The sequence below is a fragment of the Schistocerca nitens genome, chromosome 4, assembly GCF_023898315.1.
Source record: "Schistocerca nitens isolate TAMUIC-IGC-003100 chromosome 4, iqSchNite1.1, whole genome shotgun sequence".
Lineage (NCBI taxonomy): Eukaryota > Metazoa > Arthropoda > Insecta > Orthoptera > Acrididae > Schistocerca > Schistocerca nitens.
The window spans coordinates 754,803,404-754,830,537 of NC_064617.1; the positions used below are offsets into that span (position 1 = coordinate 754,803,404).

Consider the following 27,134-nt stretch of genomic DNA (forward strand, 5'->3'; position numbering starts at 1 on the left):
ATGCAGGCTGCTATTCTCCCATGGAGACGATCGTAGAGATGCTGGATGTAGTCCTGTGGAACGGCTTGCCATGCCATTTCCACCTGGCGCCTCAGTTGGACCAGCGTTCGTGCTGGACGTGCAGACCGCGTGAGACGACGCTTCATCCAGTACCAAACATGCTCAATGGGGGACAGATCCGGAGATCTTGCTGGCCAGGGTAGTTGACTTACACCTTCTAGAGCACGTTGGGTGGCACGGGATACATGCGGACGTGCATTGTCCTGTTGGAACAGCAAGTTCCCTTGCCGGTCTAGGAATGGTAGAACGATGGGTTCGATGACGGTTTGGATGTACCGTGCACTATTCAGTGTCCCCTCAACGATCACCAGTGGTGTACGGCCAGTGTAGGAGATCGCTCCCCACACCATGATGCCGGGTGTTGGCCCTGTGTGCCTCGGTCGTATGCAGTCCTGATTGTGGCGCTCACCTGCACGGCGCCAAACACGCATACGACCATCATTGGCACCAAGGCAGAAGCGACTCTCATCGCTGAAGACGACACGTCTCCATTCGTCCCTCCATTCACGCCTGTCGCGACACCACTGGAGGCGGGGTGGACGATGTTGGGGCGCGAGCGGAAGACGGCCTAACGGTGTGCGGGACCGTAGCCCAGCTTCATGCAGATGGTTGCGAATGGTCCTCGCCGATACCCCAGGAGCAACAGTGTCCCTAATTTGCTGGGAAGTGGCGGTGCGGTCCCCTACGGCACTGCGTAGGATCCTACGGTCTTGGCGTGCATCCGTGCGTCACTGCGGTCCGGTCCCAGGTCGACGGGCACGTGCACCTTCCGCCGACCACTGGCGACAACATCGATGTACTGTGGAGACCTCACGCCCCACGTGTTGAGCAATTCGGCGGTACGTCCACCCGGCCTCCCGCATGCCCACTATACGCCCTCGCTCAAAGTCCGTCAACTGCACATACGGTTCACGTCCACGCTGTCGCGGCATGCTACCAGTGTTAAAGACTGCGATGGAGCTCCGTATGCCACGGCAAACTGGCTGACACTGACGGCGGCGGTGCACAAATGCTGCGCAGCTAGCGCCATTCAACGGCCAACACCGCGGTTCCTGGTGTGTCCGCTGTGCCGTGCGTGTGATCATTGCTTGTACAGCCCTCTCGCAGTGTCCGGAGCAAGTATGGTGGGTCTGACACACCGGTGTCAATGTGTTCTTTTTTCCATTTCCAGGAGTGTATTTAGCTGAATTAACAGCCTTTAGATTTGTGTGACCTATCATGTAACCGAAATTTAGTGGATTCCTTTTAGTACTCATGTGGATGACTTCCCCCTATTTAGAATCAATTGCTACTTTTTGTACCATACAGATATCTTTTATAAATCATTTTGCAATTGATTTTGATCATCTGATGAATTTGCAAAATGATTAATGACAGTATCACTTGGGGGGAAAAAAAAAAAAAAAAAAAAAAAAAAAAAAAAAAAAAAAAAGCAGGCTGCTCAGATCGGCTCCTAAATATTTTATGTAGGTCAGGCACAGCACAGTGCCTTTAACACTTCCTTGGAGCATACCAAATATTGCTTCTCTTTTTTTCTATGACTTCTATGACTGTGACCATTCTGACATGAAATTATGAATCCAGTCATGCAACTGAGACGATCCTCCATAGGCATGCAATTTGATTAGAAATCACTTGTAAGGAATAGTGTCAAAAGCATTCTGGAATCCTAAAAATATGGAATCAATTTGACTGTCAACAGTACTCATTACTTTGCGAAAATAGAGAGCTAATTGTGTATGACAGAATGACATTTTCTGAATCCATGTTGGCCATTTGTCAATAAGTCATCATCTTCAAGGTAATTCATAATGTTCGAGCACAGTATATGTTTCAAAATCCTACAGCAAATCGATGTTACCGATACAGGTCTGTAATTCAGTGGATTAATCCTACTCTTTTTCTTTGATATTGGTATGACTTGTGTAACTTTCCAGTCTTTAGATACGGATCTTTCGATGAGCAAGCAGTTGTATATGATTGCTAAGTAGGGAACTATTGTATCAGCATACTCTGAAATGAACCTGACTGGTATACAATCTAGGAAACTTACAACGTCCTTATTCAAAAATTTTTTCACTCGTGTTATAAAGTGTACATGCAAGAGAAGAAATTCTTTCTGTTAATTGATTCATGAGGAGGACAATCAAGCCCAAAACTATGCAATGAGATTTTATAAGATGAAGACGGATTGCCATCATTATATCCAAAAGCACTCCATTAGTGCAACTCTGAAATGTCTGTTTTCATGGTAAGGTAAGGAATTTGATTAAAAAGTTTCAAAACTGCTCTTATCTCATCAGGAGAGAAAAAGAAATAACATCCAAAGAAGACTGCATCAAAATATAGTCCACTGTTCATCACCAACTATCCTTGCCCATAATTGGCAACTTGATGCATTATGCATGGTTTGATGCGAAACTGTGCAATGAGACAGAACCTTTTATGAATGTAACCCAAGTTTGGTTTCCTATAGAAACCTTAAAACAATCATGTAACTATAAAAATGTGTTGTCTGTAATGTGTACAAGATGTGAAGAAATTTACTGCTTCCCCTATTTTTATAATGGATATCACCCAAGTATGTGTAAATCATCAACTACAAAATAAGAAAAGCACTTCATTTTATATATGAACTTCTCATGTACACCTTAAATTCCCTCCTGGAAATTTATTTTTAATCCCAAATTTTCCTCTGCCCTTCCTTATCATGCATTTTATTTAGATATTAAATAATAAAATATATTGTGCATTAGTTTGGTTTATTTTTTTAGTTTTGGTTTATTTTCATTTGGATTGTTTACTGAGAGGGACATGACCCCATGACCCTCGGATTACCATTCTTACTCTTTCCTCTGCTTCATTGTTGCCTGGAAGCAAAACTAACATAAATGGCTCATGCCTCACCTGACCTGTGCCACAAATGTTATATTTTTCTAAATGCTTGGCCACCTGGAGCTCCCACTTCTGTTACTTCCACTTCCGACCAAGCCTTGCATACACCACCAAAAATCAGTGGTTATGAGTAGGTGCGGTCCCCTCGTTAGCTATTTGATGAAGGCAATCATTCATCATACAGTGTCACAATATAGTGGAGGCACAGAGCAGTAGATGGGCACTCAAGCAAGAACTGCAACATGGCAACTGAGTTTGTGAATTTGTCACACATACGCACCCTTCCCCCCACACACACAGTAACATTGTCATTGCACCATAGTACAAGTGTAATTGCGTTGAAAGGTTGCACTGGGTGGAGTGAATGAGATAAAAAAGAAGGGATAAGCTGGAAGGAGTGGTGAAAGGAAGGGATGGCTAAGGTTAAACAAGGGAGGGACAGCAAGAGAAGGTTATAGAAATACGGAATTAGGTTAATATTATCACTAATACAAGCTGGGGTGGAAACATCTTGCATTTAGTAATACACAGGTAGGACTAGAAGTGGGCTGGATAGAATACAAGGAGACATCTGTGAGAACAGTATGGATAAACATTCACAAACTCTTAGACCTGTAAGTTGAAAGTTGGAGGTGAAGGTGGAGGGGGTGCAAGAAAGAAAATGGAAAGTAACAAACAATGTTGAAGGTGGTGCACGAGGACCACTGGAGAGAAACACCAGGAGGATTAGGATCATGGATTTTTGGAAGTCAGTCTTCTGCCAGCTACACACTGCACCTTATCATGACACACATTAAATGTTTGTCTTCAGAAACAAAGAAGAAGTTGCGTTTGTTTTAAAGCTGTAAATGGCATGTCATTCCATTTTCAAGAGTTTTGTATCATTTGGCAGACATGTGTAAAAGGAAACTGAGCAGAGACTGAAGACGAGGAATTCATGTAAGATTGCTGGGGAGTAGTTTGGTTCCTGTGGGGAAGCATTGTGACTGCACTGAAGTATGAAGTAGGAGAGGCAGGTTCAACATGAGCTTTAGGTCAATTTTTGGCATAAGTGTTGGAGGCGACAAAAATTTCTAAATAAAGGAGAACAGATCTTTGACTATATGAGCAAAGTTGAATTTGTGTTTAGGGCTAAAGGTAAAGTCACTAGAAATGAATGATACTTCTGTAGGATTAAAGTTCATGCAGAATTGGTTGAGAACAATGTTGTGGGTTTGTTTGGATTCATTAGTCTATGTCACTATAAGAATTTTTGAGGATGTGGTATACGTTGACAGAGCAGGGTCTGTATGCTATTATGGGCTGAGTAGGGGGGAGGCAGGTCTAACAGATGGAAAGACAGCAAGAGAAGATGTGAGTATGAGACCAGAAAACGCTCGCTCAGGTGCAAGCAAGGAAGATTCACTTTGCATATGGTAGCACATGAGGCAGGGACTGGAAAAGGTGGGGGAGGGGAAGGAAGGGTAAGAGCAGGAGGAGGAAGATGGGACAGAATAAAATAGAGAGACGGGGAAACCACTGTATGATGCAAATGAAGGAGGGTAGATCTTTGACAGATCAATTTGAATGGATGGCTGCAGGTGAAGTCAGCACCTAAAAAAATTACTATATATACACACACATGTATTACTCATGTTCTCACAAACATAAACAACATACAGCCACCTTATAAACTATGCATCTGACCACAGAGCCCTTACTATAGAAACTGATGTAGGGAATGTATATGTAATAAATAACATTTTTGTATATAAATTAATTATGATAAACTTAAGATGGCTTCAGAGAATGAAAAATAGGAACCAAGATACAATGCAACTGAAGTGAATGATTAATGGAATAAGTTTCATCATCTGTTCAATAAAACCTTAAATCAAGCATATCCTGTAGTAATAAAACTCAAAAAAGCTAGAAGCCACCTCCTGAAATAACTAAAGTGAGAGAGAGTATGCTTTAGACCAAAAGCTGAAATGCTTAACTCTGTTTTCAAATATTCCTTTACAGAGCAAAACTCAGGAGAACTGCCCCAATTTAATCCTCATACCAATGAAAAGACGAATGAAATAAGTATTTGTGTCAATGGTGCTGAGAAACAGCTGAAATCATTAAAATTGAACAAAACTCCATGACCCGATGGAATCTTAGTCAGGTTCTGTACTGAATTTGCGGCTGAATTAGTCCCTCTTCTAACTATGATCTATTGTAGATCCCTCGAACAAAAAGTCATGCCCAGTTCTTGGAAAAAGGCACAGGTCACGCCAGACTACAAGAATAGTAGTAGACATGATCCACAAAACTACCATCCAATACCTTTGATATCAATTTGTTGTAGACTCTTAAAACATCTTCTGTACTCAAACATAATGAAGTATTTTGAACAGAATGACCTCCTCAATGCCAACCAGCATGGATATCAAAAACATTGATCATGTGAAACCCAACTCGCACTTTTCTCACATGGCATAGTGAAAGCTTTGGATCAAGGCATTGAGGTAGATATAGTGTTTCTTGATTTCTGAAAAGCATTTCTCTCAGTACCAAACTGTAACATCCACGAGATAAATTTTAACTATAGTGCTACGAGAGGAAATTATGCCTCTAACAGTTATAAACATTATCTATCCGACATATGGAAAAACAGTGAAATAAAACAAAATTATGATGAATATTAATTATTTATATAATATTTTATGATGTAATTGGACATACCGATGTTTATCATACAAAGAAAATGATAATTGTAAATTCCTTTTATGATTTGCATTTGTCTTCCTTTGTTTTTACCTTTTTTGGTTGGCTTTTCTAGGTTGCGGATGCAAGACGCATATCAAACTGACGTCTGTTAAGAAATTGTAATTATTTGTTATTTATTACTTGAGAATAGAGTTCTTTATTATTATAAATATGTGTGAATAATTATTTGTAACTTTAATTCCTCTCCCAATAAGCATTATCTGTGTTAATTATTTCTTTCCACTGCAAGGAGTGCAGCCATTGATGATAGCGATTTGTATCACATTTTTATCTGTGTTTCTTACGAAAGTATCAAAGGTTTGCTTGATGAAAATTAGTCTAAGTAGTGCACAATAGAAAAGTCAAGTTTGATCGGCATTAGTTCAGATACTTATCCAGTTAAAAGGAAATTTGCTCTAACAATAGAAAGTCTCTGTTAATTGTCTGCCGCCATCTTAACAATTATCTCAGCGGCAAATTCAAATTACGCAACTCTGCAGACATAAATGCCAAAGGTAATTAAAATGTGTAAAAATAAATGTGCACCGGTGGTCCCGAACTCATTTTAATGAAAGTAATTCGAATCAGATTGGTTCTTTAAAAACAGTGCACATAGCACGATCCATATAACAAACTTTTTCTTGCTGACGTATGGAGCCGTAATTAATACACACGCGAAGGATATTGTTTCAGGTAACATACATCAGTGTTGTGCACGGCTGATATTTGGTGGTTTTAATGATCATTTTGCTGAAGATAACTGTTTCCATCATAATCAATAGTTGTATAGAATCTGTTGTATGAATTGTGATTTATTGACACTTACACAACTTACAGACAACACTGTAACACAACGTTAACTTGGAGTTCTTTAGCAACTTGACCAAATCTTTAGCCAGGAGAAAAAATTATTTTGTGATTACTCACTGTAATGAAATAACATTATCATTTTCATTTACAAATTAGTTAAATACCAAACCACTGAATAACACAGCGAACACTACACTGGTGTCCAACGTTGGGCCACCAATGCACATTTATTCATTTTAATATTTGAAATTGTGATCTATTACAGGTACGGGGTACCAAAACAAACTATTAATCATTGTATATTTACTTGTTTCATGAGCACTGACATCTTCCTACCAAACTGCTGGACAAATCTGTATCTGCACTGGTGTGAGAGATACGAGTAACTTCATATAAGCAGTGCTATACCACTCACAATCAGCAAAGGTAGGAACAGATGTTCATGTTCAGTAATTACACAGCAGCACACGAATCAACAACCATTGCATGTGACATTTAAAGTAGAAACCAGTACCTGCAGTCATAAGTAGTAATCATTGAATATTCTGGCTGCAAGAAAAATATTTTCAAGTGTAGCAATTCTACAAAAGCTTTTGTGCACTGAGTGAATTATTTAGATGGTGTTATTTGTGTATATGTGTTGGTTATAAGACTATTTTGTGTCAATTGGTGCTTGTCAGTGATTTATATATTTGTTGTGCTATATTGGTGATACAATGGTTAAGCAAAAGAAACAGATTAAACCGAATGGGCATACTGATGCAGAAATGACATCAGAGTCTCAGGTAGAACAATCTACCCATACTTCTGTCGAATTATTAGAAAATTTAATTATGAATGATAATTTAGTAACTGATGTTCCGAGTGATAGTAAAACTGAGGAGTTGCGAAAACAAACTGACATTCCTGTAGTCAACCAGTTAATAATTAATGACAATATTTCTTCTGGGCAAGGGGCAGAAGTTAGCAATGCTCAAGCTATGCCAATACACGATATACTAACAGCATTATTTGAAAAGTTTACTATTAAAGAGCAGGAGCGTGAAAGACAACGTCAGCAGGAAAAGGAAAAATGTAGACAGGAAAAGCTTATACAAAAACAGCAACAGGAGCTCAGGGACCAAGAAAAGGAAAAGAAATTTATGGAAAACTTAAACAATATTTTTCTGGAAAGAGATAAAGAAATTGTACATAGGATAAATCAAGTGTTGGTCGATCGTGATAATGCTATTACTAACCATTTTAAGCAGGAGATAAACGCAGTAAAAACCACTATTGAACCGTTAACAAACATTCCAGTTCAGGTCAATAACCTTCAAACTGAAGTAGACAGACTAGAGAACCAATTCAAAGCTTTGGCTACTGCTGTGGAAACAATGCAGGAGGACATTCCCTCAGAAATTCGAAAGCAAGTCTGAACAGAAGTAGCCAGGGTGCTGAACTCTGAAAATCAATACTTTGAAAATGTGACAGTATGCAGTAATGACAACACTGGTACTGACAGGCAAAAGATTGCAGATAATCTAACGGTGAATTTTAATGCACCACAAGGAAGATCAAATTTTGGTAATCAACCGATATTACCAGAGCAATATGTGACACCAAGGAACAATAATAGTGAAATAAAATGTACTTGTAATAAAGTAACCACACCACCTGTGAATGATAGCAATTCCATGCGCTTAACTACTTTGATGCATGACGAAAGCCTGATTAAGCATAGACAGTTTCAAATATTTACCGAAGAAAGCAAGAAAAACATACATCCAGTAGTTTTCATTCGAAACTTCAAAAGTGTTCTTCCAAAATCATGGTCGGAAGAACAGAAAATACAGTTTGCGGTTTCACATATTTCTGGTGATGCACTGCTCCAGGCATTAAATGCAGCAGAAACTTGCAAGACTTTCCACAACTTTGAGAAGGCATTCCTTGATCAATTCTGGTCAGCATCTACCCAAGAACGACTCCGTAAAATTGTTTACAATGCAGAAATGTACAATCCGAAGTCAGGTTCCTTAAGGAAGTACTTTGAAAAATATATTAAAATGACCCGGAAGTGGGATGAGCCAGTAACCACCAGCGACATATTGCGAGTGTTAAAAGCTAGATTACCCATACATATCAGAGAAAAATTATTTAATGTTACAGACACCGATCTGAAAGTATTTGTCTGTAATTGATTCTCTGGATCGAGTGCAAGAAGACGCCAGAAAAAATTCTGACATGATCAGCAATACCAATAGTCCTAATAGAAAAAATTCATGGAATGGAAATAATGGAAATATGGGCGAAGGTAGTCCAAAGAAAAATAAAAGTAAAGCATATAGTAACGGAAAATACAATAATAATAATAGTAGGAATCTATACAACCAAAATTTTGGTTATCCTAATAATAATAATAATAATAATAATAATAATAATTGTCAAAAGGCCGAAGAACAACAACAACCAAATGGTAATCAGAGGCAGTACCACAATGAAAATCCAAATGATAACAATAGAAACCGAATGAGACGAAATGACAACAGGTCAGACAGTCCATATAAAGACAAGCCTAAAAATATGCGCGGTGACGGTGAATACTGGCGAAAGCCAGGGGCAAGTCATTGGCAGCTGCAGCAAAATTCTATCAATTCAGGTCAGACAATAAATTATGCACAAGCTATACCTATACCAAGGAATCAATATCCACCGTGATGGGATCCAAGCAGGCCACCTCCGACTGAAAACTCACAAACTGTTAGAATAGTGGAGGTACCTTCAGAAATAAAACAAAATGATGATAAATATTAATAATTTATATAATATTTTATGATGTAATTGGACATACCGATGTTTATCATACAAAGAAAATGATAATTGTAAATTCCTTTTATGATTTGCATTTGTCTTCCTTTGTTTTTACCTTTTTTGGTTGGCTTTTCTAGGTTGCGGATGCAAGACGCATATCAAACTGACGTCTGTTAAGAAATTGTAATTATTTGTTATTTATTACTTGAGAATAGAGTTCTTTATTATTATAAATATGTGTGAATAATTATTTGTAACTTTAATTCCTCTCCCAATAAGCATTATCTGTGTTAATTATTTCTTTCCACTGCAAGGAGTGCAGCCATTGATGATAGCGATTTGTATCACATTTTTATCTGTGTTTCTTACGAAAGTATCAAAGGTTTGCTTGATGAAAATTAGTCTAAGTAGTGCACAATAGAAAAGTCAAGTTTGATCGGCATTAGTTCAGATACTTATCCAGTTAAAAGGAAATTTGCTCTAACAATAGAAAGTCTCTGTTAATTGTCTGCCGCCATCTTAACAATTATCTCAGCGGCAAATTCAAATTACGCAACTCTGCAGACATAAATGCCAAAGGTAATTAAAATGTGTAAAAATAAATGTGCACCGGTGGTCCCGAACTCATTTTAATGAAAGTAATTCGAATCAGATTGGTTCTTTAAAAACAGTGCACATAGCACGATCCATATAACAAACTTTTTCTTGCTGACGTATGGAGCCGAAATTAATTACACACACGAAGGATATTGTTTCATGTAACATACGTCAGTGTTGTGCACGGCTGATATTCAGTGGTTGCAATGATCATTTTGCTGAAGGTAACAATAGATGTATAGAACCTGTTGTATGAACTGTGATTTAGTGACACTTACACAGCTTACAGACAACACTTTAACACAATGTTAACTTGGAGTTCTTTAGCAACTTGAGCAAATCTTTAGCTGGGAGAAAAAATTATTTTGTGATTAGACACTGTAATGAAATAACATTATCATTTTCATTTACAAATTAGTTAAATACCAAACCACTGAATAACACAGCGAATGCCACAATACCTAGGCTTATTGCCAAAAGTATGATCATATGGGTTATCAAGTGAAATTTGTGACTGGATTAAGGATTTTTGCCATGGAGAACACAACATGTTATCTTGGATGAAGAGTCATCATCTGATGTAGAAGTAACTTCAGGTGTGTCCCAGGGAAGTGTGTTGGGAGTCTTGCTGTCTATGTTGTATATTAATGACCTTGCAGACAATATTAACAGCAACATCAGGCTTTTTTCAGAGAGTGCAGTTATCTATAATGAAATACTATCTGAAAGAAGCTGCGTAAATATTCAGTCAGATCTTGATAAAATTTCAAAGGATTGCAGAGATTGGCAGCTTGTTTTAAATATTCAGAAATGTAAACTTTTGCTATACATAAAACGAAAAAAGTAGTGTCCTACGACAAAATCAATGAGTCACTGTTGGAACTGGCCAACTCATACAAATACCTGGGTGTAGCACTTTGTAGGGATATGTAATGGAATGATCTCACAGGTCCAGTCGTAGGTGAAGGAGGTGGTAGACTATGGTTTATTGGAACAATTCTCTGGAAATGCAATCAATCTACAAAGGAGGTTACTTACAAATCTCTTGTGCAACTGGTTCTAGATGTTGCTCGAGTGTGTGGGATCCAAACCAGATAGGACTAACAGGAGAAGGGCAGCATGAATGGTCACAGGTTTGTTTAATCCATTGGAGAGTGTCACAGAGATACTAAAGGAACTGTAGTGGAAGAGTCTTGAAGTTTGATGTAAGCTATCCTGGGAAAGTCTGTTAACAAAGTTTCAAGAATGGGCTTTAAATGATTATTCTAGAAGCATACTACAAGCCCTTACATATCGCTCACATAGGGATTGTGAGGATAAGATTAGATTAATTACTGCACACACAGAGGCATTGAACAATCATGCTTCCAGCACTCCATATGTGAATGGAACAGGAAGAAACCCTGATCACTGGTACAGTGGTACATATCCTCTGTCATGCACCTCATGGTGGTTTGCAGAGTATAGATGTAGATGTAGAGATGCTAATTTACAGTGTTTTGGGAGTAAAGGAGACCACTCACCATACATCAGAAGCATTGAGTTAATGACAGGCACACAAAAAAAAAATGAAAATTTTGCCATCTCCCAGAAGAATGCTCTAATGAGCTGGAGCATGCGTAAGTGCCCCCCCCCCCCCCACCCTCCCAAACCCACGCACACGTACACATGGAGCTACATTGTGCCTGCCAAACGCACAAATAGGAATGCAACACAAGGGCACTAGAGCTGGTGAGTTCGTGCTGTGCATAATAACAATTACATAGAGTTGCAGACTGGGAGGGGATGACAGGACAGAGAAAGAGGAGACTTTTGTAGAGGATGTGGGCACTGTGAGTTAGCAGAGATCAGGCCAGGAGGACCACGGGAGTGAAGGAAGAGTTGCAAGGATGACTCCTATCAGTATAGTTCAGAAAAGCTGATGTTTGGGAGTAAGGATAGAGATGGCATGGTCAGCAAAGCAACCGCTGAAGGAAGAGAATTGTGCTCAGCAGAGTGTTCTGCACTTGTTGATCAACTCTGCTATTGACCACATTTGGCAGTGGTCATTCATTCTGGTGGACAGCTGATTCATGGTCATGCTCACATACAATTCTGTGAAGAAATTGCAGCAGAGCTGGTATATGAGATGGCTGCTTTTACAGGTGGCCCTGAACCTGATGGGATAGGATAAGCCTATGACAGGATTAGTCTATGATATTAACAAAGAGATAGAGGGGCTGGCCAGTAGTTACCTCAGCTCAGTACAGTCGATAGATACACAAAAAACAGAACTGAAAATTTACGTTCCTAGCTTTCGGAACAAATGTTCCTTCATCAGGGAGAAGAGAGGGGAAAGAAAGGGAAGATGGGAAAGTGGATTCAGTTACTCACAACCCAGGTTATGAAGCTACAGGGAAAGGAAAACAGGGAGGGTAGCAAGGATGGAGGCATGGTTGTCAGAGGGAAGCCAAAGATATTCTACTGTGAGTTCTGTGCCAGCTTCAAACCAAAGAGGATGCATACAGAAGTAAAGAGGTATATAGTATAAAGATGAACACAACTATGTAGGATGAAAAGATGCGTGAATGGCTAAAGAGGAAAGGGAAAGAGGAGAAGACTGAAGAGTAAATGGGAGTGAGGTTGTTTAACATAGGTTCAGTCCAGGGGGATGGCGGGATGAAAGGATGTGTTGGAGTGCAAGTTCCCATCTCCGCAGTTCAGAGGGACTGGTGTTGGGCGGGTGAAGCCAAATGGCACATACGGTGTAGCAGATTCCTAGGTCCCTAGAATTATGCTGGAGAGCATGCTCCGCTACTGGGTATTGGACATCTCCTAGGCGGACAGTTCGTCTGTGTCCGTTCATGCGCTCAGCCAGTTTAGTTGTTGTCATACCAATGTAAAAGGCTGTGCAGTGCAGGCATGTCAGCTGATAAATTACATGTGTAGTTTCACATGTGGCCCTGCCTTGAATTGTGTATGTTTTACCAGTAGCGGGGCTGGGGTAGGGGGTTGTGGGGGGATGCATGAATCAGGTTTTGCAGCGGGGTCAGTTACAGGGGTAGGAACCGCTGGGTAGAGAAGGTAGTCTGGGAATATTGTAGGGTTTAACAAGGATGTTACGGAGGTTAGGGGGGCGACGAAAGGCAACTCTGGGTGGTGTGGGGAGAATTTTGTCAAGGGATGATCTCATTTCAGGGGTTGACTTGAGAAAGTCATATCCCTGGTGGAGTAATTTGTTGATGTATTCGAGGCCAGGATAGTATTGGGCGACAAGAGGGATGCTTCTGTGTGGTCTGGGGGTAGGAACATTGTTGCTTGGGAGAGCATCCCTCTTGTCACCCAATATTATCCTGGCCTGGGAGCCTGGGAGGGCTTGTATGCTTGCATGATACCACTCTACTGGTTTGAGGTGATGAACCCATGTTTCATCACCTGTGATGATATTTGATAAAAAATTGTCACTATCAGCCTCATAATGCACAAGCAATTCTGCATGGATGGTCCTTCATTGCTTTTTATGGTCTTCTGTTAGGGGGCAAGGAACCCAGGGGCACACACCTTTGAGTACTCCAACTGGTGAACGAGTGAGTCAGGCCCAACAGAGCTGTCCAGTTGTGTACTGAAACATTTGATTTTGATCTGTCAGTCACCTCGAATGAGGGTATCCTTACGTTCCAACATTCCACGAGTCACAGCTGTGTGCAGCCATTCGGCACATGGGAGATAGGACAGGTTTGCACGACCTTGTTATGACAACGACAGATGCCTTTCCCAATGCCTCACTGTGCTTGTGTTCACTGCCAGGTCTCTGTAGACATTCTGCAAGTGCCTATGAATATCTGTGATGCTCTGGTTTTCTGCCAAAAGAAACTCAATAACAGCACTCTGCTTGGAATGCATGTCCATTACATGTGACATTTTGAAGGCTATGTGTAGTGTTGTCACCTGTCGGCACTTATGAAACTATAGGGGCTGACGTGGGAATGTTCCACAAAGTCACATAACAAATTCCACTTGTTTTTTCATCTGAAATTGGCTGAGATAAAAAAAGTGTGTTGCATTATTTATTGACTGCCCCTTACAGATGTCAATACACAGCTCATGTGGGTCATATGTACATCAAATGTAGGAAATCTATAAGCTGGTGAGCTAATCACAGGAGGTGAGTGCAGAGGGCAGACTGGCACAGTATTCCTGCAAGAACTCAGCATGAGAGATCTGTTTACACCCCCAGAGGAGGAGTGAATGTTTCATGTGAAAAAGGAGAACATTAAAGTGTAAGTACTTCTTTGAAGGAGGACATTATTCCACCAAGCTGTAATTTAAATTACTTTATTTGCACTACTAGTTTCAGGCACAGCCCATTCTCAAGCGTATCTGTAGCATTAGATGTGGGTACATCATCCTCCTGCCAAAATATGCATGCCATGTGTATTCATGCATAGCATCTTTGTCAATTTGCATCATCTTGTAATGCACAGGTATAAAACACACTTCTTCCTGGAAGTGACAACATGTATGACTGTGTGTGGACCAAGCATCCATATCTGTTGCTATAGATGCACTCAAGAATGGGTTGTGCTCAAAACTAGTAGTGCAAATAAAATAATTTGAAAAACACCCGGGTGGAATAATGTTCTTTTTCAAATTTATTGAGGCCGTAGAGCCCAACCAGAAGAAAATGAGTTAAGATTTGCTGTTTGTTGGCTGGCTAGATGTGTACTGATATATGTGTGGTTTACATTGAGGTTGATGTCAATTCCAAGAAAAATGGCATGAACTTTAGAAATGAATCCTGTGAAAATGACATGAGATATTCAAAGAATTCCAACAGCTCATCTCACCATAGGTCCATGTGATAAAAAATATCAATAAAGTATTGAAACCATTCAAAGCGATATGAGGATTCAGAGAAAACCTCCTTCAAGCAGAACATGCAAAGGGTTGACACAGTGAGGAGCTACCCTGGATCCCATTGCCATGCTATTAATCTGCTTTTATGTTATGAAATACTTTCCAGTAAGTACAAAGCTCATAAAAGAAAGCAGAAAGGATGTTATTAGTCTGTTATCAGGAAGGCACTGGTTGATGCTGTCTTCAGCAAATGACAAGCTAAGTACATACAAAAGTTCAGTGTGGAAGGAGATAGCGCTAATGGTGACTAGCAAGTTGTGTGGTGGGAGGGGTACAGGTGTCAATTTCAAGCAATTTAGCAAATGCCTTTAGTATAAGAGGGGATTTTTAGTGCAGTAGGTTGCAGATATTGATCCTCTAAAGCAGCAACACATTCAGTGTGCACTTTGGAGCTATGGGATAACATGGGAGGCCTGAGTTTGAGAATTATTGGAAGAAGGTAGAAGATGGGAGTATATGATTTGGGTGGAATGTGAAGATAGAAGAGGAGAATGTTTGGTTTCAGTGGAATAAAATGATCAGTGGATTCAGATGAGTGTCACTTGGAGACTTTTGAGTTTTAAGGTGTGATTGTAGATCAGTTTGAACCAGAATGGTGGGACCCTGACAGTATAAGGAGCAGTCGAATGAAAACGAGACAGATGGAAAAAAGTAAGTAAATTGTTTATTATTTCAAAAGTAACCACAATAACTGTTAATACATTTATCCCACTGTGAGACAAGACAGTTCGTGCCTTAATGGCTATTGATTTGCTTCAGATGAAAAGGTGCGTGCCTAGGTAAAAATCAAGGTTCTGTAGGCAACTGCAAACATTTTTTCCATGAACGTACTGACTGTCTTGTATCACAGTGAGATAAATGTATTAACAGTTGCAGCAATTACTTTTGAAATAACAATTTACTTGCTTTTTCCATTTGCCTTATTTTTATTCGACCAAATAAAATTACTTCTGAGATCACAGACATAAGAAAAGGAATTGGTGTTCAAAGGTTTATGCCTTACTAGTGCCATTCTGGGGCATCAGAAGTAGTGATGTAGTAATGAAACACAAATGACAACTGAATACTTTCACTCAGCCTTTGTTACAGTCAATCAGTTTTACTTGTTTCAAGAGTTGCTAATACTGTAATGTACACTGCTCTTCACTTTTTTATTCCTACTTTGGCAGTTAGCTATTGCTGTACTCAATATACACTATAAAGTGCAGTAATACGTTAAATGATATAAGAAGAGATACCATTTCCAAGTTGCCATGAAACATTGCAAGCAAAACCTGTTGATACAGTCAACAACTTCTTTGCATTTGTACTGTCCCACGTGTTGTTATGCCTCAACAACACATTCAAGTCAAACAACAGCCGCAGATCAGTTTCTTTAACAAAACGATTCACTGTCAACCAGTCTTCCACTGTAACAGAAAGAAAGTTCATAAACATACATAAATATATGCTATCATTTACGGAATTTTTCTATTTCTACTCATTATGTAGAAATGAGAAAGAGGATACATTATGCAAAGTGTGCACTCTCCTCCTTACTTGCCACAGACTCACGCATAAACAGCTTTTGAATTAGAGATAGTTGCAATGTTGTAAATAAGGCACTTCTGTTACATTAGTGGACAGCACAATACTTGCAGCTTCCATTCATACCAGCGATCTAATACCAGATGCATTAAGATAGGAAACTTCTGTGCGAAGTACATTAAGCATATCAGCATATTTTATAGCTTACAGATTACTGATATCTGAAACAACAGGACTATCCTTTTTGAAAGTTGTGCAGACAGTTGGCACTCATGGGCTAGTGTATAAAAAAAAATAAATAAATAAATAAAATAAAAAAAGAGAGAGAGACAAAAACCACAGACTTAATCAAATAAGTGGATAGAAACAGTAGGTTAGTGAATAATATCATGAAAAGGATGAAAGATAAAGGCATAAAAGTTCCTGAAAAGATAAGTAAATGATGGAAATATATCTCCAAAGTCCATGCAATACAAAATTAAATGAAAGAGTGAGGGGTGGGGGTGGGGGCAGCAGAGGTTTATCTGATTCTTACTAATGCTCAAAATCCTACTGAATATCGTTACACATGGTTACGAGACAAGTCACAATTACAATTTTTATGAATATTCTAATTAACTCATAATACATAAAACAATAGTTATACTTATAGAATAAACTAAATCGACAATAAACTTACAGTACATAATAAAATATTCAACTTGTTATTTTGACATTCATAAATTCTTTTACTGTAAAAAAGCAGCTCTTCTGACTCTCTCCCACTTTGGCAATTGGAAAGGCCAAAAATATAAATGAGGTTACAAGAACAATCAAGGACAACATTTTAACTGATCAGTCTATACTGATCAGAGAGGGTACAGCCAGCAGGTGCACAATACACTGCAAACTGGTGGCAATAACCAGTGCAGAAATTGGCAAAGACAAAAAACAAACAGACAGACAAACGAACAGTTCACCAACAGATGATTATAGTCTATACAACCACAGTTATGTTACAAATAGTGGGTACGGCCATCGAGATTTTGAATCAAGATCTGCACAAGACAGCAATTGGAAGAACCAAATCCACAACATACACTTAGTTGACATCTCAAATGAAGTGATCAATATCCCAGTTAGCCAGGAAAACTTAAGCAAGTCTCAATCCCATTTGATGACCAATAATGATGATGGAGGCATAAAGCTAATTAAAAACTGTTTTATTAGATATGATCAGAGTGGAGATATCAAAGATGAATTGTGCCAGAAATATACCACTAACCACGAAAGGTAAGGTGAGAAAACAGTGCAAGCAATAGTTAACGCTCAAAAATTCAACTTAAATGTACCTATGGTACTAGATACCAGTGCCATGACTAATGTAATATCTCAGGGACTATTCGATAAATTGCGAAAGTGAGGCTGCATATCAACACTCCCAGTTCAGAACCGCAAAATACAGACTACAGTAAAAAGCAAGACTAAGGGAGTCACACTGCATGCATTAATCCCTGTTAATATTGTTTGTTTTCTTTTTTTTTCCAAATTGCCTTATTGGTATGGACACTTTTCGAAAATATCAGGCACAAATTGATACAGGAAAAGAGAAATGCCATTACAATAAACAACCCAACAATCTCAGTAGATTTGGTTAAAACAAACACCAATGAAAATAGACAAGGGCACACCTCAAATATCCACATGCAATTATTTTATTCAATGGTCATGTTTTTAAAAGTGTAAGAGATTGTACACCTACCAGAAGAGGACATAAATCCTAACTTCGTACACAGCAAGGCAAGCCAATCTGCGTGTTGGACCCAAGACCAAAAAGAATAGCTTCAGAATCTGATAGTCAGATATGGACATGTTTTTGGGAGATGCCCTGGTGTAATAACAGGATATAAATATAAAATGGAGATGTACCTCCACAAAACTTTCTGTTTCTCTCCATACCCCATGACACATTCAGGTGCTTATAGATTAGCCAATGTGAACAGTGGAAAGGACAAAGGATTCTATCCACATAAAGAACTGTGGGAACTTGTGCACTAGGCAATGTCAGCATAGGTTAAAAAACCAAGTAAGATTTTGATTAAATGTCCAGGAGCCATAGAAAGCTCTGAAGACCCTTCCATCACTGAGTGCAAGATTTATTTTAAACTTTGTACTCTCTAAACGTAGTGGAGTAATACACCTGAGACATAAAACATGTGATGTAGTGAAGAGAGGGAGACACTATGCATGTGCAGTGAGGCTAGCTTACAAGATAACAGCGAGACTAGCTTACAAGATAACAGCCGCTGCACACATGCACGGAAAAGCATAGTCCAATGCTTTGCACAGCCAGCTGACTGAAGCAGCTTACTAAATGAACGCCAACCAAACTATATTTCTAAAACTTTATAAGTTAACAACTATAGAAATGAAGAGTCTACACTGCAAGCTAAAACTAAAAGGAGAGCATAATTAGTCTCAGGAATACTTACAGAGCACAAAATAAAAAAATAAAAACTCTGTAGGAAAAAATAACTACACACTGTATTAGTATGCACAGTACACATACATTTACAGGTGACTGACTATATACAAGCTACACTAAATGCTATATGAGGCTGTTAAAGTCTAATTTAATATGAAATGGCCCTAGAAGGATTTTGTAGTAAATTACATTTTTGTTAAACAGTAGACAGTAAAAACTATGTACCTGTAGGTGCGTGAAATGAAAATATATCTTGATCCATACAATGTACTTTGTCACAGGAACATAAATAAATAAATAAATAAATAAATAAATGAACAATGAAGGAAGGATTGCATGTAAAGCTTTGAATAAGTGACAAAAGATAATGAGATTGTGCCCCGTCTATGAACACTTTTAATTTCACATGCAAAAGGTAAATCAAAACGACAGCTGCACTATAAACACTTGTGCTCTTGTAACACAAGATGATCGACAAATATGGCTCTGTACTAATGGAAAATGTGTGTGTGTGTGTGTGTATTGAAAAGGTGATGCATTAGCAGGCATCAAGCAACTATATACCTAGTTTTAAGTCAGTATCAAGTTTCCTTCCAGTGAACGTTGCAAGGACGCGTCCTGAAATAAATTAGGAACACAATGGTTAAGAGTTAGGTACCAATGCAAAAGGGCGGCGCTGTAATACAAATAATTATAAGTCTAAAAGTATGTGTGAGAATGTGTGCATATGAAAAGCTTACAGTACATCAGATGTTATAAAAGTTAAATTGAGGTCTCGTACTACCAAACCACAGGGGGTCAAACCAGATACTATACGTTGCTGATAAGACTGTAAAGCACTTGTGTTCATGGTGCGTTTGCACACTATATACAGAAGAGGTGGAGTTACACAATCCTCCCCATCTCCTGCAGATAGCATGATAATGGAAACGTCAGGGTGGCATCGCCACTGCATACACCAATCACTGCCACTGCCTTCGAGGACAAACGACAGTCATATCGATTCACGACAATTAACATCAATACCATGTGGTCACATGAGAAACTGTCACTGTTACGCATCACACTTTATGCGGCCAATATCGACATTGCAGGAGGTATACGTTCTTGGCTTCCAGAACATCACCGGATACATGACATGCATATCACACGCATCGGATATGAGCAGTGTTATCGCAATACTTCTCAAAGAAGGGTTAATAGCCACTGATATACATTACCTACCGAACATCAGGGGTATGGCACTTACGGTACAGGGGATACACCTCATCAATGTTATGCACTGTCCGGTACAAGCAAGAGGCTTGGACATTCGTTGTTCTTTGCTGAGGAATTAACACAATTATGCCAAGTCAGGCTCGATGATATGGTGATTGGAGGTGATTTTAGTTCTACACAGCCTCCAAAGGACCTAATTCCTCAACATTCAACATGCCCAGCACTCGGCGCAGTCATTCACGAACGCGGTTTGGTAGACACTTGGAACATCATTTATGCTGATGGACAGGGTTTCATGCACTTTACGGAACATTTGTCTAGCAGAATTGATAGGATATATACCTCTAACTCTCTCAGCGATGCGATCACAGTACCAAACTGTGGCAAGCTGCATTTACGGACCACACTGCTTAAAATTTATACCATCAAGCTTTGATGCCAACAAGTTTGGCACAGCCGCAGCCTGTGGAAATTTAACACTGCTCACCTGGCTTTACTGGAATGTCAAGTGGCATTAGGAGACTGTGCCTATGATTACAAGGAGCATATACATCTGCTTTACAGTGGAGGCTGGACTGTGCCAAGCTGAGCCTTCAACGTACTTTGAAGACTTTTAGTAGGGAAGCTGCAGCGTGGAGGTGCAGCACTACAGAGTTCTACTACACCAGCCTCAGGGAGTGTTCTGTTATGCCCCATCACCGGGCCACCAGATGACTGTCAACTGAGCAAAAGTGAATATTTTGAAGTTGACACATCAACAGCTGGAAGGAACCATCTTTTGTACATGACAAACAGTCGGAATCGCCCACGAATGGTCCTCTGTGTACCATATAGTCATGGAAAGAAAGTGCAGATGCAGGACATTGATCCACGAGGTGGCGACAGATGGCGGCATTCATCATGTCATGCAAAGAGACTCCTTTACCCATTATTCTCACCTGTAAGCAGAGACGAGATCTGATCCAGAGATCATTACTGCTGTCGCTGGTTTGATGCATGCAACGGTTACTCTGGGATCCAACAGGAACTGCTAGAACTGGTAACTGAAGTAGAAGCGTTGGATTCCATAGGAAAAGGAGCACCCAATAAGTCACCAGGATCGGTCGGGTTACCTCTGGAGTTTTATAGGACGTTCCAGAGACTATTGGTGCCCTATTGGACTACTATATGGCAAGAGCCCGTGACACCAGAAGCACAACTTCTGGCTGAATTTGTCAGAGGTGCAACTTCTGGCTGCATTTGTGAAAGGTATCGTCATCCCAATCCATAAACCTTGCAGAGGTTCACGTATTACAGACTAATGACCATTAATTTTGTTAAACTGTGATACGAAAATCTTCACACATCTACTGGCAGCTCAAATTTGACATAAGACATCTTGTGTCCTATCAGTGGATCAGACATCAATGGGTGGGACACATCATATCCGCTCTACCCTGTGCCACTACAGGGACCTGATTGCCTTTGCTAAGGGGCGTCGCATACCAGGAGGTCTGGCTGCGATAGACTACAGTCAAGCATTTGATCATGTCAGTCATATGTATTTAACTGCTGTTCTTCAGAATATGCATTACCCGGGCACTTTTGTAGAGGTAGCTCTCTGTCTCCTACGTGGCAAAACATTGAAAGTGCTTGTCAACGGTAGATTGTCGAACACCTTGCAAATTCGTCACACTGTTAGACAGGGATGCCCATTATCAACAATACTGTACGCTTTAGCATTAGAACCTTTGTTGTGTGGGCTGCGACACTGCCTCATGGGTTTGTCTCTTGGTGGCTTCGTTTTTAGGTGCACTCTGTATGCAGATGATCTAATGTTAACTCTTTGTGATGAACATGATGTTCGCAGAGCCTTGGATTGGTTAACCACTTATGGTGAAGCTTGGAGGAGCCTTAAAAATGTACAAAAATCAATGGCTTTGAATACTGGCACTGGGATGACACCTGCAAGTGTCACCCCAGTCAGACTGTGTGATAAAATCTGCTGTCTTCATATTGACTCCACAGATGACATCTCACACACGACGACCATTAATTATTGAAGCCTCTTGCAACACATCCATGCTGGACTTGTGAATCGTCGTCTTCGTGCATTGGACCTCCAACAATGGACCAAATTTGTTGATGTCTATCAGGTGATCACAAATTCCGCATGGAGCGCAAACAAAACTGATGCCTAAACACATAGCTCGGACCATCATAGTGGCATTTGGTTCCTCTGTCAGTGCTGGAATGATATTTAAGGTTTGATACAACTCCCTCACTCTTCCTAAAGAACAGGGCGGACTTGGCCTTGTCAATGTTCACAATCGAGCGGTTTGTCTGTATGTTAGTATGCACCTCAAGCTTTGGTGACGATGCCCGACCAGCCTCAAGGGCCTACTGATGGAGGCTCAGCACCATATTCCCTTGACCCTCCAGTGGTGCTTACTGACATACTGGTGCTCTTTTCCTACTTTGGGAGGTTTTATCTGGAGTATAGCTACCTACAGGACATTCTCCCCATCTCTCAGCTACCGATAGCAAGTGACATCTACCACACAATAACTCGCCGCCGGTCGCCTGATGTCGCCGAACTGACATGTCCTACCATGCATTGGAATGTAGTATGGCACTCTGTCAACGTGGTAATGCTCAGTTCAGCTGTACGTTGAACCTGGTACTTGACGGTGAACAGAAAACAAATTACTCGAGACAGACTTCATAGGATCCATCTTGCAGATTCACCTTTATATGTGAACTGCAACGTCCAGGATACTAATGAACACCAGCTCCATTGTGGGCCGGCAGAAGAGATCTGGTATTCTGTGCATCAAATTTTGGCTCTCTTTTTATGAATGTCACCCTCTTATGCCGATTCCCACACTCTCCTCTACCCGGACACTGTTCTTTACCAGAGGAAAAAACACTATGCTGCCACGTGGTCAGAAGTCATGCGATTCATTATTTATTTGGAGGCGGTGTTATAGATTTCATGCATTTTTGGAACTGTTTAAAGGATCATCACAGAGCTATTGTGAAGAACCCTAAGTACAGGTAATACTTTTTGAACTTCTTGTGGAGCATCTTCCACAATCCACCACACAGCTGGATTACTCATCTCAGGAGATAAATTTGATACATTCACACAAGGAGAAGAACAGAGGACAGTACCGACATGACATTACAAGAAGGCATGCCTTGAAAATGGGGCAGCATCAGCGTCCATGAAGTATCGACACTGCACGTGCACATTACATATAGCTTTTTGTTTATTTTTCTTTCTTTCACAAACAAGTCATGGAAAAGATGGATGTATTTTTTGTCAATAAATAAATGAATATTCTCCTATGGCCATTTGCCCCTTCCATATGTTCCTGTTTGGTGATGGAGACATCTTGGCCAGGCCTCGTACAATGACCCCTGCCCACTTTGCCCTCGAGACCATTCCTTCTAAAAAGGTGTAGCGTCTTTGATTAGTAATCAAAATGTCATTGGCCCTGGGTTCGTAACCCGCCACTGCTTAAATTTTGATTAATAATCAGCAATGGTGGCTGAATACTTCTGGCATAAGAAGTCACTCTCATTCTACCGACAGCCTTGTCAAAGAGGGTGGAGGAGTGGACAGAAGTTCAGGGAACTCTGTCATCCTTGCAGTGCGAAACTGCCCCAAAAAGGAAGAAGATACAGCAATGATCAATGGCATGAGGATGCAGAAGGCAATGGAAACCACTGCATTAAAGACACACAACATGTGTCCACAGGACGCGTGGCCTGTAAATGAAAAAGTGTCATGATGGTCTCTGCAATGGCAAAAGATTCCAGAATAGTCCTCCATTTGGATCTCTGTAAGGGGACTGCCAAAGAGGAGGTGACCATGTGAAAAAGATTCAATAAGCTACGAAAGGATAACATTCTATGAGTCAGGGTGCAGAATGTCAGAAGCTTGAACATGGTAGAGAAATCAGAAAATCTGAAAAGGGAAATGCAAGGGCTCAATCTACATGTAGTGGGGGTCAGTGAAGTGAAATGGAAAAAAGATAAGGATTTCTGGTCAGATGAGTATAGGGTAATATCAACAGCAGAAGAAAGCAGTATAATGGGAATAGGACTTGTTATGAATAGAAATGTAGGGCAGAGAGTGTTTTACTATGAACAGTTCAGTGACAGGGTTGTTCCTATCAGATCTGACAGCAAACCGGCACTGACATCGATAGTTCGGGTGTGCGTGCTGATGCTGTAAGCAGAAGATGAAGAGGTAGAGAAAGTACATCAGGATATTGATAGGCTAATGCAGTATGTGAAGGAAGATGAAAATTTAATACTCAAGGGGGGTTGTAATGCAGTTGTAGAGGAAGGAGTGGAAGAAAAGGTTAAGAGGAGAATATGGGCTTGGGAAAAGAAATGAGAGAGGGGGAAAAACTAATTGAGTTCTGCAATAAATTTCATCTAGTAATAGTGAATACTCTGTTCAAGAATCACAAAGGGAGGAGGTATACTTGGAAAAAGGCAGGTGATATAGGAAGATTTTTGTTAGATTACATAATGGTCAGACACAGATTGAGAAATCGGATACTGGATTGTAAGGGGTACCCAGGAGCAGATATAGATTCAGATCACAATGTAGTAGTGATGAAGAATAGGCTGAAGTTTAAGAGAGAGTCAGGAAGAATCAATATGCAAAGAAGTGGATATGAAAGTACTAAGGAATGAAAGTTCTCTAAGGCTTTAGGTAGAGCAATAAGGAATAGCTCAGAAGGCAGTACAGTTGACGAGGAATGGACATCTCTGAAAAGAACAATCACAGAGTTGGGAAAAAAAACATAGGTACAAAGAAGGTAACTGTGAAGAAACCACAGTTAACAAAAGAAATACTTCTGTTATCAATGAAAGATGGAAATACAAAAATGTTTAGGGAAATTCAGAAATACCAGTCACTGAGGGGTGAAACAATTATAAAGTGCACAGAAGCTAAGACAAAACCACAGTACCACAAGTGTATGCCAACTAGCTCTGCAGATGACGAAGAAATTGAAGAAATGTATGAGGAAATAAAATAAATTATTCAGATAGTGAAGGGAGATGAAAATTTAATAGTCATGAGTGACTGGAAATCGGCAGTAGGAGAAGGGAGAGAAGGAAATATAGTAGGTGAATATGGACTGGAGGTAAGAAATGAAAGAGGAAGCCGCCCGATAGAATTTTGCATAGAGGACAACTTAATCATAGCTAACACTTGCTTCAAGAATCATAAAAGAAGGTTGTATACATAGAAGAAGCCTGGAGATACTGACAGGTTTCAGATATATAGACGGAGATTTAGGAACCAGGTTTTAAATTATACGACATTTCCAGGGGCAGATGTGGACTCTGACCACAATCTATTGGTTATGAAATGTCAATTAAAACTGAAGAAACTGCAAAAAGGTGGGAATTTAAGGAGATGGGATCTGGATAAACTCACAGAACCAGAGGTTGTAGAGAGTTTCAGGGAGAGCATTATGGAATTATTGACAGGAATGGGGGAAAGAAATACAGTAGAAGAAGAATGGGTAGCTTTGAGAGATGAAATAGTGAAGGTAGCAGAGGATCAAGTAGGTAAAAAGATGAGGGCTAGTATAAGTCCTTGGGTAACAGAAGATGTATTGAATTTAATTGATGAAAGGAGAAAATATAAAAATGCAGTAAATGAAGCAGGCAAAAAGGAATACAAACGTCTCAAAAATGAGATCAACAGGAAGTGCAAAATGGCTAATCAGGAATGGCTAGAGGACAAATGTAAGGATGCAGAGGCATATCTCACTAAGGGTAAGATAGATACTGCCTACAGGAAAATTAAAGAGACTTTTGGAGAAAAGAGAACAACTTGTATGAATATCAAGAGCTCAGATGCAAACCCAGTTCTAAGCAAAGAAGAGAAAGCAGAAAGGTGGAAGGAGTATATAGAGGGTGTGGTGTCACTGCCAGACACCACACTTGCTAGGTGGTAGCTTAAATCGGCCGCGGTCCATTAGTACATGTCGGACCCGCGTGTCGCCACTATGTGATCGCAGACCGAGCGCCACCACACGGCAGGTCTCGAGAGACGTACGAGAACTCGTCCCAGTTGTACGACGACGTTGCTAGCGACTATACGGACGAAGCCTTTGCTCTCATTTGCCGAGAGACAGAATAGCCTTCAGCTAAGTTAATGGCTACGACTTAGCAAGGCGCCATTAGCCTTAAATAGCTTGTATATAAAGAGTCACTTGTATCGCCACAATCTCCAGATGTCTCATCAAGAACGATGTATACAAGGATGTATTAAAAGTTAAGTATATTCCAAAGATACGTATTTTCTTTATCACATTCATTAAGTCTCCTGTTTCAGACCTCACTCCATCCTTCGTGAGTTAGCGCGTGCATCTTGGTCGCCTCTTTCAATTAGTGTGCGTAGTGTTGGCAAGTCTGCCGACGCTACAATTTTGGCGACGAGCGTAAAAACGGTCTTCGTTCTTCTTGCTTTGCTTACATTACTTGTGTCATGGCTTCGCCAGATGTACTGTCCGAATTTTATCGCTTGCAGAATCAGCAGACGCAGGCGTTATTGGATGCCCTTGGACAGCTCGTCCAGGGTCAACGTGCGCTGCAAAACGATGCGGCCGCCGCCGCTTCATCGCTACCGCAGCCACGACCCGCCGTTGCACCTCCGTTTCGTAGCTTCGATGCAGCCCACGAGTCTTGGACTGAGTGGTCCCAACAATTCGGCTTCCATCTAGCCGCCTACAGAATTCAAGGTAATGAGCGGCAGCCGTTTTTGCTTTCTTGTGTCGGTGTGTCCACCTACCGTGTGATAGTGAAATTGTTTCCCCGACGCCACTTAGCGACTCTGTCCTACGAAGAAATTTTGTCTGCTTTAGATGCCTATTTCAAAGAAACAGTTAATGTAGTTGCCAAAAGGTATACGTTCTTTCGTACCAAACGTATGGCCGGTCAGACTAATAGGGAGTGGGTTGCAACTTTGCAAGGACTTACCAGGGATTGTGATTTTGCATGTGAATGTGGACTTCCGTATTCAGATACTATGGTGCGTGATGCAATAGCACAGAACGTTTCTGATGTTCGCATACGGGAACAGATTTTGAAACTAGTTAATCCCTCCCTTCAACAAGTGATAGACATATTA

General features: G+C 40.3%; 1 protein-coding gene across 4 annotated transcripts in view; it reads right to left on the reverse strand.

Annotated features, from left to right (window-relative positions):
* LOC126253040 (heparanase-like) overlaps positions 1-27,134 on the reverse strand; it is a 317,446-nt gene that overhangs the window by 181,734 nt on the left and 108,578 nt on the right. For all 4 annotated transcript variants that reach the window (XM_049954109.1, XM_049954111.1, XM_049954112.1 and 1 more), the window contains one exon: positions 16,020-16,190. In XM_049954109.1, the coding sequence (XP_049810066.1) occupies positions 16,020-16,190 (171 nt within the window). The remainder of the gene's footprint in view (positions 1-16,019; positions 16,191-27,134) is intronic.